General features: G+C 36.6%; 1 protein-coding gene across 1 annotated transcript in view; it reads left to right on the top strand.

Annotated features, from left to right (window-relative positions):
- Positions 1-3,750: 3,750 nt before the first annotated feature.
- Positions 3,751-15,292, top strand: part of LOC124162068 (RING finger protein unkempt) — a 41,126-nt gene continuing 29,584 nt past the window's right edge. The window contains exons 1-6 of the mRNA XM_046538422.1: positions 3,751-3,844; positions 3,945-4,154; positions 4,810-4,996; positions 8,610-8,709; positions 9,071-9,206; positions 12,626-12,828. Of these exons, the coding sequence (XP_046394378.1) occupies positions 3,786-3,844; positions 3,945-4,154; positions 4,810-4,996; positions 8,610-8,709; positions 9,071-9,206; positions 12,626-12,828 (895 nt within the window). The 5' untranslated portion in view covers positions 3,751-3,785. The remainder of the gene's footprint in view (positions 3,845-3,944; positions 4,155-4,809; positions 4,997-8,609; positions 8,710-9,070; positions 9,207-12,625; positions 12,829-15,292) is intronic.

Raw genomic sequence — 15,292 nt, 5'->3', positions numbered from 1 at the left:
ATCCTTTGGCTACTATTCACACCTAAAATATCATAATGTATAACATGAAAAAAAATGGCAAGTCTGAAATTTGTTGTTCAGTTTACCGTGGATGGATAAAAAATGGTCACTTAAAATTCAATGGAATAAATCATGTTCCTAGTGTCTCAACAATACATATTATGTAAATACATGAAAAGCTTTTGTCACTTTTGACTTCTTATGTCCTCTGTTTTGTCTTGTTGAACATTAAAAAAAGGCTCCCGTGTATATATTCTGGATTAAAAGCTACTGAATCATGCAAATAGTATTGCTAAATAGTAATGCTGACGTGGGTTAGGTTTATATGCAGATCACAGACTATGAAGATGAAGAAGTGGTAAACTTAGGCAGTGGCACAGCGAGGGGGGGGGTTTTGGGGGATAAACCCCCCCCCCCCAGAGCCCAGAAAAATTTTAATCCATTTTACTTAATTGGATTCATACTACTAATAAAATAGTGTAAGGATTAATAAATTATCCCTCAGAAAGCCTTAAAACTCACCATTTTGAACCATTTATCTTAAAATTATGCAATTTATTAATCTCGCTCCTATTTCTTATCCTGGTGGGTATTCCATACCCCCACACACCCCGGTATTAGTTGCATCTAAACCCCCACCAGCCTCAATTCTTGGCTGCACCCCTAAACCTAGGCGATGCCTACAAGGATATCATGGAAGTAATCAAACAGGTAAGAGGTGAAGATAACTATATTATTCTAGTTGTAGGTGAAGGTTGAGATGAAAGAATAACTGGAAAATATGGACTACGAAACAGATATTATAAGCTGGTTTACAAGTCTGCCAGCAGCCATTGGAAGATCAATGTGAGGAAGTAATCAATGGGGTGAATGCCATATTTAAAATTACTGTTCAATTCATAGTGTTGGAGACTTGAACACAGTTGATAGAGGACAGAGGAGTAGTCTTATAGTGGGAGATAGATAATGGCACCTATTTTTGCCTTCATTTTACCAAGCATATTTTTATTTACCCAAGAAATTTTTGGCTCTCTACCCAAGCCTTGTAACAATCTCAGTATGGTTTATGCTGCATGTAAAATTAAATTATGTAATTTTACTGTAATATTCACTTTTCATTGACTATACATATGTATTTCGTTTTCAAAATGAGAATGAAAATTGTATTCTTGAAACATGGGTTACCAAAGAAGGGATACAGAGTTCTTACAAGGCCCCCCCTGAAATGTATAATAAAAATTAAGCATTATTATAGTTTCATGACTTAATCGAGGGCATGAGTCTGGGATGCATTTTACTCCATCATATATTTTTTTGTCTAACCATCATCTTACGTTATTTATACTAAGCATTTTAGGTACTAGCTCAATTATGTGCTTGGGAGAGAGAATCAAACCCTAAGGATTGAAATTGCCCAACTATAATTTGACAAATCTTCTTGCAGTGTGATGATAGCCATAAGCCCTTGCTCGTCTGCACTCTGCATATTTGAGGCCAAAGCAATGTTCAAAGCAGCTACAATGGTAGTCTCCTCAGGGGTAAATATATTAAGGATATGTTCTCCAGATATTATCAATCTATACTGCTCTGCTTAATTTTACCATGTTTTATTATACTCGCTTTCTTGTTTGTCCGTCTGGGAAAATCTTGCAACACAAATTTCGACCACTTCTCGATTACCTAGGTCTATTACACTCTCGCTCGATTATGATTACGCTCTAGCTAGAGCACTGAAATTTACAGGATAGGTCATTTGCAGGATGGCAATGGCATTGCCATCAAGAAATTAATTTCCTACTCTTTTACCAAGATCTGAACAGTATTTCGTGTAATATTTAGGAATAAAAATCAAATCTGGAGTTCCAAAAACGTTCACAAAGCCGGTTGCACCAGCATTGGGCTGAGAGTTAATGCTACTTGGGTCCTATAGAGTCCTACTCAGTACGTCCACACCTGGAAAAAAGGTTGTGCATACTGTCCCGCCTTTATGTTTTCAGGACATATGGGTTTTTTTTCGGATCTTGAAACGAAGGAGGGATTCTGTATCACCCCTTCTCTGGAGGGGATGTTGTAGATTTGAAAGAAATCTATTCAGGGAGTCTAGATTGTTGTCTATTCTGTTGGCCACAGAAGGAAAATGTCGTCAATGTATCGGACCCAAAGGATGGGTGTGAGTGCAGGTATGAGGAGAGAAAAGACTGTTCCAGGAGGCCAAAAGAAAAAGGTTGGCATAGGACAGACTGGACTGGCTCCTCATAGCATAACCCCTAGACTGAGTTTGCTATAACCCCTGAAGTGTTTGCTATTAAAAGAGAAAGAGTTGTGTGCGAGGAATATCCCGGATAGGTCCATAAGAAATTTTGTGCTCGGAATATGTGGAGTGGAGCATTAGCCGAGAAAGTGTTGGAGAGCAGAGAGACCATTATGCATCCAGTATAAAAGTATATACCCACATAGCACAAAATATCTTCTAGATGTCTAGAAAATATCTAGAATGTCTTCAGCTAATGTCTAGAAAATATCTTAATTGTAATATCTTCTAGATATTTTGTAGATATCTGAATGTCCGCTTTTCCAATATCTACAAGATATCTTTGAGAAGATATTTTCTAGACATTATAATATTCAAATTGGATCCATTGGGAAAATTGAGGGTAAATGATTCGCTAATGATCGCAGCCAACATAGGAGAATTTATGGGGGGTAAGGGGGCACGTGCCCCCCCCCCCCCCCCCCCCAGATGGTTTAAAATTTGGCAAGAATTTCAACACAGTTTATCATTATGATCGTTTTATTTTGAGTATCACAGAGCCTCAACCTGTGGAATAGCGAGTGGGTAGGTCTGGGGTCTGGTTAACCCCCCAATTTCCCCCCCCCAAATTCCAAATTTATTTTCTTTAATAAGGCAAGATATGTGTTTTTATATATTTCAGGGGAGGTCCGGTCCCACTGGACCCCCCCAAATATAAATATTGATGACTTTTTCAATTTTTCCTTTTATGAGGCAAAGTGAAAGTGAATATTTCGGGGGGGAGGGAGTCGAAGTGGGTCCGAACCCCCACCCCCAACGAAATATAAAAATTGGTGATTTTACTGCGAATGAGCGCGTTTCGAGGTGCCATATATTTGTAAATTAATTAATATAGACCATATCACTTGACGTATGCGCTTCTTGGTGATCATAAATTGCAATCAGAAGTGCTCAGTAAATCATTATCATTTTTATCAATGTTGCGCTTAGTTTACCGTAAGTCTGGAAAACCCAGAAATCAAGCGCAAATCTTCCTTTAGTTTCGAAATATTCGTTCGCGGTTTCGAGCGCATATACAATCAAACGGGTAAAATATTAATATCAGTAAATAACACTTGGTCACTGGTACGAAATTATAATTCATAGAACTTTAAAAATATTTTATTTGAATATAAAAGACATTAAGAAATGAAACAGAGCATTGCCAGCCATAAACATAAGTTTGAAATTATGAGTAAATGATCTGAAATGCGACTTCCAATAATTGATTAGTCGTACAATAACTGGGTTTATGTCATTTGTAAACAGTTTAAAAATTATCGGGTTTCTTTTTATGATAGATGGATAAATCGTATTGGTGCTATGATTTCTCGAACGTCATATATTTAAGAAATAATTAGAAGATCGCAAACTCAAGCATTTCATTCATTTCAACCATCTGACCACGTGACTTGGTCCTCCAATAGCATTCCAGATTCCCATAAGAGTGTAAGTTGCGCCCGATAGCTGCGCAGTGAAGCCGTTGGACCTCAAAATGCCGTCCGAGTCAAAGGCATTATTGACAGCGCAAACTGAGAAGCCAAATCACTATTCGTAAGCGTTATTGTCTTTGATTTACACCATGCCATTTTCGGCTGCTCTTTATTTTTTAATTCCGTGAGTGTTAATGTGATGATATTGTGCTCTTACTTAGGTATTTAAAGGAATTCCGCGTCGAGCAGTGTACCCTATTCCTACAACACAAATGTACTCAGCACAGACCTTTCACATGTTTTCATTGGCACTTTATGAATCAGCGTCGTAGAAGACCCGTTCGCAAAAGGGATGGTACTTTTAACTATAGTGCTGATAACTACTGTACCAAATATGACGAGACTACAGGCTTGTGCCCCGAAGGTGACGAGTAAGTAATGGTGTAACTGCCATTGTTTATGTTGTGGTCTACGTGTCCCTCCAGAAATGTATTTATTGAGTAATAATTATTAAAGTGAAGTGACTTACAGGTGTTCCGTGTCACTTTAGTTGAATAAGTTCTCGTTTTAAACTTCTTAAAACTTGTTGCTCTTTTATTTTTAACTTGTTGGTTCTGATATACCGAGCTGCTTGGTGTCTTCGTTTTCCAGCTTTTATTCTATGTTTTGGCAGTTTCTACCCCCGCGTTTGCTGTATTTATTTAGATTGATCGAGAATCGTCCTTACTCCTTTTATAGGTGTTATGTTGTATACTGAAAGGTTTAGAATATTTATATTCATTACAGCAAGCTCTTATTTTTCCATGTGATTTAATTTTGATAGTGATGACATAGGTTTTGGTAGCTGCTAGTACTGGCATTTTTCATTTGGTAGGATGTGTCTATGAGACATTTTATCTCGCTGTTTTTTAGGTGAAGCTTTTCATTGAATTTTAATACTAGGCCAGTAGAGTATTCATTTTATGCCTCATCCCTAAGTCTTTGTTTTGTTTCAGTATGACTAATGATGATAATGAGTGTGTATGATTTTTAACGGTGTTTTTTTTTCAGTAAATTTTTATTGTTTACATTCGAACTATATTCTAGGTGCCCATTTTTGCATCGAACAGCTGGAGATACTGAACGTCGTTATCACCTCCGGTATTACAAGACTTGTATGTGTGTGCATGATACCGATTCACGCGGATATTGTGTGAAAAATGGACCTCACTGTGCATTTGCTCACGGAAATCATGATCTTAGACCACCGGTTTATGACATAAAGGAAATTCAGGTAATATGCATCTTTCAAAACCTATGCTTTTGGAAGCATATTTTTAAAGATTTTATTTGATAAGGATTTTCTATTGGTGACCATTGCTTGCTTAGACCTCCTCCAAAACTCTTATTTCCAGTTAGTATTATGTACTAACATTTTTTTTGCCATAGATAAAGTCTCGGCAATAGAAGATATTTGTGTCTTTTACTTTATATTTAATTTTTTTCAACTTTACGTCATGAATCCTAAGTGATGTTGTTTGAAATCTCTTTATGAAGTGACTGAAGTGGTCAGTAAGAATTTTATTGAAGGATTTGTGGGTGGAACTAAAAGTTTTGATCGAAATTCATTGGTAAACAAGAATTATTCGTTTTGATTTTGTTTATAATAACTTAAGTTTCTGAAATGTATTTTGCCTATTAGATAATTTAAGAAGTTAAAGTAAATGTATTCACTTTTGACTGTGTATTTTTGTGTGACATTAGGTGTTCTGCTGCCATAACTTCGTGGTGTTACAGTCAGGTGATAGTTTTTGAAAGCAATGTGCAACCAACTTAAGAAACTAATGTTGATTTCCGTTTCTGGCCTCTAAAATATACACCCATGATGTGCATAGGGCAAGGGATGCGTTCCCTGGGGTCTTTGCTCTAATTGAATCTGCCTTATTTGAGATCATATTAACATTGGGAAGATAAGGATGCATTCCCAGTAGCATAGGTGTGGGGTATCAAATTTCCTATTAATAGCCTTAGAAAACCGTGTGTATATAAACATTTATGGTTAAAAATATCTCTGAGGATATGCAGATGCTTCCGTAGTAGTGAGGTGGATGTTGCTCTTCCTTGCGATAGTTTCACGCCACTGTGCGCTCATATGGCATATATTGAGTTCTCCCTATCCAAATAATAATTTTTCCACTCTATGGAAGAAAGTTTTAAAAGTTTAGTTTATCATTAAATTGAATTGCAACTGCACAACCTGCAGCATAATCAAGAGCAATGTAGACGCCAACTGTGGCGAACTTAAACAAAATGCAACAACCACTCAGCAAGGGGTTGGGCAACAGCACTGCACAAAGAAGTGAAGGGGAAGGAACACGTTCCTTCCGTCTTTCGAGTAACAAGGCTATGCATGAAGGAATATTCGCAGATCCCAATTAAAAAACCTTACAAATATCGCTTCTGAATAATTTAAAGTTATTTAGATATAATTCATTAACAGTGCTTTCACTCATATATGCGTATGTAAAATTTTCTAATCATTTGCACATTTCAATCCATATCCTAACATATTCAATAGGGTAGTCAGGAGTATAGAAATCTTACATTTTTGTTTGTGCAGTTGTGTTCACAAAGATATTTAACTCAGCAAACCAAGGAAAACTAATAAAATCCATTCAAATGGCAAGTGCGCTGATTAATAAAATTGTAGTATTTCCATTCCTTTCAAAGCAGAAGGTCTTACTGCTCAATTGAAAACATTAACAAAAAGCAGTATATGCTGGGGTCCAAAATACACCCCAAGCCAGTAATTCATTTCTTCAATGTAAGGAACTTTCCTTTTCCATATGTAACTTATTAGGTATGGTGTTATTTCTTTTCTTTTTACAAAAAGGGAGATGATTCATCCTTGCTCTTGATTTGGTTGTGATGATGGCTTCATTGAGGACTCTTTCTCATTTAGTGTGATAAGCTGTCTGTTATTATTTCTGGTATTTGCTACAACACTTTATAGTGATAGCCTAACTGTAATTATGCTAACAAGGGGAGACCATGAAACTTCCTCCGCCTTTTTCAATGCCGTATTTTTTATGGCCTTCGGAATGGGAACACATCCCCGAACTAGTAGTGGTTCCGTTGAATGGGCCTTAGTTTGGCTCTAATTAATTAATTTTCATGCGGTACTTTTCACAAGCCGCATATAGTTGCATGATATCGCACAGCTTAGCAGGCGGGTCGGGTGGGGTAGTGGTTAGCGTTTACGGCTACCACCCAGGGGACCAGGGTTCGAAATTTTGTAATGACTGTATATTTTGCTGTCTTCATTGTGATCATACAGCGTCAATTTTTTCATTAGTTTTAATTGCGACAAGCATAGACATGAGACTATTTTTTTATCATCATAATGGCGTTTAGGTATTTAAGCAGTGTCATTTTCAACGCGGATAAGTGAAGGCTCCACTTTCTACTCTGCTCAAAAACATACAGAAAGGTTAACGGGGGGCTAAAACAGTGGCTTTTTTTTTCGAAGAAATGACATTTGTTGGTGGGCATCTTGTTGTCTTGGTGGGCATTATATTGGTTGGGCTACGGAAGATTTTGGGAAGCGGCGAGCACAAGACACATTTGGTGTAATTGTTGCTTTTAACCCTCTAGCGGGCCCGACTGTTATTTCTACACAACCGTGCGAATGGCGTACTTTGCCCATGTTATGTGCATATATGATAACACGCTATTTAAAAAAAATTAATCTTTATTTGTATAAATTAGTAAAATCTTGTACATTTATAGGTAATACAGATATAAAGGTACACGGCCGGTCGCACGGCATAATTTATACGCCACGTATGACAGGTTCCTCTTGCTGATCTAAAAAAATTAGCTACAATACCTAGAACTTTGAAAACTCGCAACATAGACAGTCAAAGTACATTGTAGGAATATACGAGACCATTCTAGCCCAAAATGTACGTACAATGTTGAAATCCTTGGTTTTCGAAGATTGACGTATTTTATACGCCACCACGCCCGGTCCATGGTCATCAACTTTTATTTCATCCTATTTGTTAATGGAAATTATATTTTGGAATGGTTTTTTTAGCACATAGGTACTGTGTAAGTAAACTACCTTTGGAGTAAAGTGAATTACAAGTGTTCGGGAAATATGGCATTTTATAATCGTTTTGTGTTCTGATTAATTATGTCTGTACGCATGTTGTTGATCGCCGCGAGCCTCTAATGGCATGTGCTCTCGCAAGAGTGGTTTTCATTTTTAATGTGGAAGTTGATTAGTATAAGCAATGAAAAATTAACATTTTGGCGCACACCAACCCTTGCTAATGTAGTCGTCGTATCTCCATGTTTGAAATGACACTGCTTAAATACCTAAACGCCTTTATGATGATAAAAAAATAGTCTCATGTCTATGCTTGTCACAATTAAAACTAATGAAAAAATTGATGCCGTATGATCTCAATGAAGACAACAAAATATACAGCCATTACGAAGTCTCGAACCCTGGTCCCCCGAGGGGTAGCCGTAAACGCTAACCACTACCCCACCCGACCTGCCTGCTGAGCTGTGCGATATCATGCATCTATACGCGGGTTGTGAAAAGTACTGCATGAAAATTAATTACAGCCAAACTAAGGCCCATTCAACGGAACCACTACTAGTTCGGGGATGTGTTCACCATTCCGAAGGCCATAAAAAATACGGCATTGAAAAAGGCGGAGCAAGGTTCGTGGTCTCCCCTTGTAAGTATATGTAAAGAATAATACTGATAGCTGCAATAGAATTAACACAAGTAACTACTGTGATCAAATTTGGAAACCTTGTAGACTTAATTATTACGCTAGGATCAATCCACTTTCAATGAAGTTAAGAAATTCATTTTACTTTTATTAAAGGCTTTAGAAAATCCAGATGGAGATGCATCATCTAATAGTAATGGACCAAATGTGCTTGATAAGGAAAGAAATTTAATGAATGAAGACCCAAAATGGCAAGGTATATCTTATTTTTATAAGTATACTGCTTAATTTCTTGATTGACTTGTAGGTGAAAGAAGCAGTTATGTTATTCAACTTGATTTTTTAATATATCAACCATTCTTCTGTAAAACAACTGCTTGCAGATAATTTTGCCATTAAATTTCCTTGAATGAATAATATTATCCTTGGTTGTGTTTATCATTGGTCAAGTTATGTGCACCATATTGTTCTTCTGTCTACTATTAAATTCTTCATTTTTGTAAAACCTAAGCATGGATTTGCAAGTTATATTGAGGGGAATATTTTTTGTGTTTGTCCAATTAATTGTATGCACATGCATTTGAGAATTACTTTACTGATTATTTATTGAATTGCAGATACGAACTGTGTGCTAGCAAATTATAAAACAGAACCTTGCAAAAGGCCTCCCCGTCTATGCAGACAAGGTTATGCCTGTCCCCAGTACCACAACAGTAGAGATAAGAGGAGAAGTCCAAGGAAGTATAAGTATAGGTAATTTTTTAAATGATGGTTGGGTTGGATAGATACAAAATAGTATTCAGACCCAGGTCTGGACTCATTCCTAGATTTTGTCTATGTGATATGGGTTTTAATATCCAAGTGTATGATTAAAAACATAGTTTTACGGAATATGACATGGTTAAGTTTCTTTTGGGAACAAAATGGTATTGCATTTATTAATTGGCTAGAGAATGTTTAAAATAATTATTTACTAGGGAAATAATCGCAATAAACACATACTTGATTTGACTACCTTATTTCAATGGTGTCAGGTGTTTCTTCATGATTTAAAATACTAAATGTTCCTAAAATTGAATTAAAGTCAATCTAAAACAAATTAAGTCTCTGCGTTATTAAAACTGCTCCTCTTTCTGCAATAAAACTTCCCTGGCTGAAGCTTCCCACAAAAACATTGCATTTCATGCAGTTTGTAAATGAAAAGCAAGCTTTGATCAAAAGTTGTCAGGGTTTTACTTTGGTTTTAACATTGTTCATTGGGGGAGTGTAGAAAATTTTATTTTGTGTGACATATTCAGAGCAAATATCAAATCTTTAAGTTGGAGAAATTTTTAATGTCTTTTTTAGTGTTGAGTTTCAAATTCACGAATATGAAATGTTATGCAGAGCCCAATTAACAAAAACTCTCTTTCTTAATGCTAGAGTATTTTCTAAAAAGGCTACAAATTTGTCTTAACATAAAAATTTGCTAAATGCATAGCACATTCGAAAATGCAAAATTTTTTGAAAGACTGGAAGATTGATATCACATGAAATGGCTGATGGCAGGAGGAGGGCAAATATGGGGGAATGGGATCATGCTCATAAAATTATCATACCTTCAGTAGTGCCCTGACTACAGTGATGCCAATTGTTAAGTGGTTACATGGGGCATAATTTTTGGGTGTTCCTGAGCGTGGCATTATGAAACACGATGAGATGGAATATTGGGGAACACAAAATGAAGAATAGAACCAAACATTAGTTTAATTTTCCGAGTATCAAAAGTGTAATATCTTCAGATCATTCGTGGCCGGACAGAATTTTCAATCCTATTTTTGCTTCCGAACCTTCTTACTTGAAAATAATTCCTGAAGGGCAAAAATTTTAATGTCTCTCTTGAGTCCTTAATTGCTCAGGGCCATAGTTACAAAGCGGTGGTGCGAGTGTTTATTGGATGGGTCTGGGGCTCAGATGCATTGTCAGCTTAAGATTTATATATATCTACACACACATGCACACACATATACTACTTCATTCACATTCACATGGCACCTTAAGTGCAAAAATACAAATAAATTCAGAGGTAAGGAAAGAAAGGGATAGAAGATGGATAAAGGACGAGGACAATGGTGCTGTGGTAGATGAAAAAATGCCAGAAATCAGAGGGTAAATAGGATATATTTGGAATAGGATATAACCTTTTTTGTGCCAATATGTTTTTTGTACCTTACCATGGGTTTTGAAATTTCATTCATTACATAAAATAGGACAATTTATGATGTGTTTACATTTGAAATTTTGTGGGAATTGGACAACACTGTGACCCTAGATTTCTCGAGACATGGTAGAATCATTGTATAGCACTTTCTAATATGATTGTTTATGCCTTTAAATCTACAGGAAAACATTTTTTGAAGGATGGTCTATTGGGTAATATCCAATTATGTTTAAAACTATTCCTTAAAGACAAATGACGGTAGAAATACCAAGGTAAACATAGCGTGAGATTTATGAACAAATCTTGAAATTGGTTAACTTGGTGTCACGAAGTTCCAATTTTTTGGTATTGATGACTTTGTATTATCAAGAGTTTATTTTATGCAATTATGTTTATCATTCTATTAAATGTAATTGAAGTAGGTAATGACAGATAGAATAAATTAAGTCATTACATGAATTCCATATTCTGTGGATGAAAATTATGTGAGAAATCATGCTTACAGGGCTATTCTGTAAAAGATAGCGGCTGTGCTATCATGGCGAAGATGCTATTTGTAGCTCAATATTACGCCCCCCAATTCACTATCTCAAAGTAGCAGCCCCCAAGCAGAATTTGGGGTCGCTTTATAGCATCAACAATGACGCCAGCAATGCCCCCTGCCAGGGCATTTTTAACGCACGGATCGTCACAGTCGATTGCTTTGATGAAGATCTCGGGATGGACAAACATTACCCGTCTGCAACAATGGTTACATATCATGCGCAATTTCACTTAAGAGTAAGGCAGTTACTCTGCCTGTTAAGGCTCGAATGCCTTTGAAGTCAGATAAGAAGAGTTAATTAAATTTTTTCGAGCGACTAAGGAACTAGGGAGGCACTTGTGCCAACAAACTTAAAACTGGCGAAGCCTAGGCGAGGTCGAAGTGATTTCAAAATAAGATTGTCTATACCACCTAGAAAAATATACATCAGCGTAGGTATAAGTACAATCGGAGAGCATTTATTATTTTGTACATAATTACTCACAGTTTTATATTGTTATTGATACTGACCCCATTATTCTTCGTGGACACTCTATCAGCACAGTCTAAAAAGAACAATGCAAAGGAAACAATACTTTTGTTTCGACTGTGCTATCAGTACATATACAATTGTTCTTCTTCGTCGCCTTCCCACGAAGGTCCTTCCTCGCGTAAATAGTATTATGTTAGATCAATTGTATTGAATGTAAATTATCAAATTAAGCAAATGGATTAAGGACCAAACCTTGCTATAATTTTTCCCATAATTAATTATTGTATGTGTATGCATAAGTATTTAAGCATAAATGCCAAATGCCGCGGTGACATTGATGCTGTTGTCAATGTATTATGACTAACCGTTCGATTGTGTACCCTCAACTCTTATAGTCACTGCTTTAAAGTTATATTTATGTTTGATGAGTTTGATCACAGAGTTAATTTACGAGATTGATCATAAACACGATAAATACTGAACGAGTTTGCCGGAGATTTTCATCGCCGGCAATGCGCGGAACTGTTTTCGGTCGTCAATTTTTATCTTGCTCTTGGATCAGCCAGTATTATCATGAAACCTAAAATTGGCTTTCTCTGACAGCTTGATAACAATGAAATAATTTAAAAGATATATTTTGATTATAATATCTAATAATTGCATATTTATAAATAACTTTCTCAATTACTCAACTTGTATCATTTGCCCTGCACCGATTTTCATAGCAACTACAGATTTCACCAGGGCGATATATTACATCCTCAAAATCAGCGCAATGTAACACAGTGCAATTTGAAGAATGAAAATCGATGCTATTTGAAAGAGGGAAATTGCGGCGGCGCGATATTGCACCCACAAATTACAGAATAGCCTTGATATAGCTACATTCAATTTAATGTCAAGACAAATACAGAATCATTTTATCATTTATTTTCAAGTGTTTAATTTATTTTCAGATCTACACCATGTCCCAATGTGAAACATGGCGATGAGTGGGGTGAGCCTAGTAATTGCGAAAGTGGAGATATGTGTGCATATTGTCATACTAGAACTGAACAACAATTTCATCCTGAGATTTACAAGTCAACCAAATGTAATGATGTTCAACAAGCAGGATATTGTCCACGAGGTGTTTTCTGTGCATTTGCCCATGTGGACCGTGAGTATTTTTTTTCCTGATAATTAAACTGATCATTCTCTACTCAGTACATTTTCTTGTTCCAGTTTTTTTTGGAATTGGTATCATCACAATCTTTAAGAAGTCTTTTTGGCCATTTACCAGTATTATATATTTTGTTGCACAAATCCACTATCTCATTCAATCCCTCTTCTGTTAAACATTTGAAAAATTCTATTGGAAGCTCATCCACTCCAGTTGCCTTCCTAAATTTCATTTCTTTTATTGCCTTCTGCACTTCGCACTTCAGTATTGATGACCCTTTATACTAGAGATGGGTCGAATAGCAGATTTCTCGAACTCGAATATCCAATTCGAATATTAAATCATTGCTCGAATATTGAATACCTCGAATTTCGAATACCTCGAATACTAGAATTGCGCAAAGCACATTAAACATCTTTTTGTTTCTTCTATTTCCCTTGTTGAATGTATAAATAAAAAGGTATACAATGGAACCTCGATCTATCGTTTTTCTAGGGGATGGACGAAAAAAACGATGAATGGAGGAATGTTTGACTAGGTTGCCTATGCAGCAGTAAAACTTAGGATTTTGGCGAGTAATTGTGATTGTGAGCCTTTGTTTGATTTTGGAGAGGAGGAAAGCATCTGAGGAGGGGCGGCGGAGGAAGCGTGTTTTTGACTGTTTTTCTTGGATATTTTTTTAAAACCACCAGAAAGCCTTTGAGTGCATAATTTTTGAGGTAGTGCAAAAATCTGCTGACAATTACAACTTAGAGAGGAAGGAGCACAGATGATGACAGAAGTGATGTAGTAAAAGTTCTCCTCCGGCAAGTACAATTTTTTTATGGGAGAAATTGTCAAAAGTGGTCATCAGATGAGCCAAAGAGGACATTCGTATACCCTTCCATAACTTCGTTACTCAGAAACCTTGTTTGAAGGATTACATTACATCACTAGGTAAGGATATTGAGCCTCTGGATTATTGGTCTCAGATTTTTGATTAGCGAATGTTGCAATTGATTTTGCACTGGAAAAACATCTCAAAAGCTCCAATCAGTAAGAGAGAAGTATAAAAGGGATAGAAGGCTGGAGCCACAAAACATTGATTTGATGGAATAAAAAGCCTTTCTTTGTCTTTTGGCTTATTTTGCGATTTTCAAATATTATGATGAAGACATTTGCGGAATATTTGCTGTAGATGGCAATGCCAGGGAAATTTTCCGATCAGTAAAGTCTGATACCGAAAACATCTGTTTAACGCATATTTGTACACAGGAAAAGACACAAATGGGAAAGTTAATACAAACAGTGGATTTTATGAAGTTTTCATGTGGAAACGTCTTAATTAATTTTCCACTTCTCTTACTTAACAAATGATTTTTATAACACTTTATAAAGAAATTTTACAATTTAAAATTTGTGAGCATAAACAGCATCAACAAGCCGCCATGACTATTAAAATCCCATTTGTACTATCCGTACTACCACTCACTGAACCACTGCCATAAACTGCACCAGTGGGAATCTTGAGTTCTGCCGTATCCCTTTCCTCCGGTCTCTTTCTTTCTCGTAGACGCCTGCTTTTTCTCTGCGTCCTCTTCTTCTTTCTGCCGATCTTGAATTCTGCCGTATTTCTTCCTCTGGTCTCTCAATACACCACTACTTTAATTTTTCTCCCAATCTTTAATAACACGTCTATCCCTTCCTTCTCTCCATACACGACTCCCTCTTCTCTCTCCCCGTCCCCCACTACCATTGTTAGTTTTAAATTATTTATAAACAACATGGTGGCTTGTTTACATTATGCTACAATGTATACAAAGTAAGGTTATGGTAAACAATGGGTGAATAATATGATACCTCAGTGGAGGTTTGAGTAGGGCCAGGAGATAATCCTTCAAGACATTCCGAGCATGTGGGAGTGCACTGAACAGCTGAAGGTATCACGAGATGCCGTGCAATCATTAAGATCAAATGGGAGCATGAATAAAGAGAATGCGTCTTCTTTTACTCCTGAAGGGATGTGCAATTTTTTTTACCAAAAATTCAAGTTGCGCTGAGCAGCAACACTCAGCTTTTTGTTCAGGAGTCAACAAGGGGGGGATAAATTCTTCCTCGATTCGCCTCTTTTGCTAATCTTCAGCTAAAATTCGCTGCAATGAACTCCAGGAAAGACCAGATTGTTCAGCGAGTTCTTTAGCAGTATGCCTCTTATTCCTCTGCGCAAGGGTTTGAGTTTTTTTTCCACATTTTCATCAATTCTGGACCTGGAAGGCCGGTCCAGGGGTTGAATGTCTTTGATTGACATGTTGCTGCATTTCATTTGCAAATACCACTCGTGCACTTGAGGTTTCTTCAAAGCGTGTTCTTTATAAGCTCTAAACAACATATTAACCCTGTACAACTCAATTTTACTGAGCAGAGAATAAATTTTCAATGCAACACACTGTTCTTGAATATGAGCCATTTCAAACATGGAAGA

The sequence above is a fragment of the Ischnura elegans genome, chromosome 1 (assembly GCF_921293095.1).
Source record: "Ischnura elegans chromosome 1, ioIscEleg1.1, whole genome shotgun sequence".
Lineage (NCBI taxonomy): Eukaryota > Metazoa > Arthropoda > Insecta > Odonata > Coenagrionidae > Ischnura > Ischnura elegans.
This window is presented reverse-complemented; position numbering and strand designations above follow the sequence as displayed.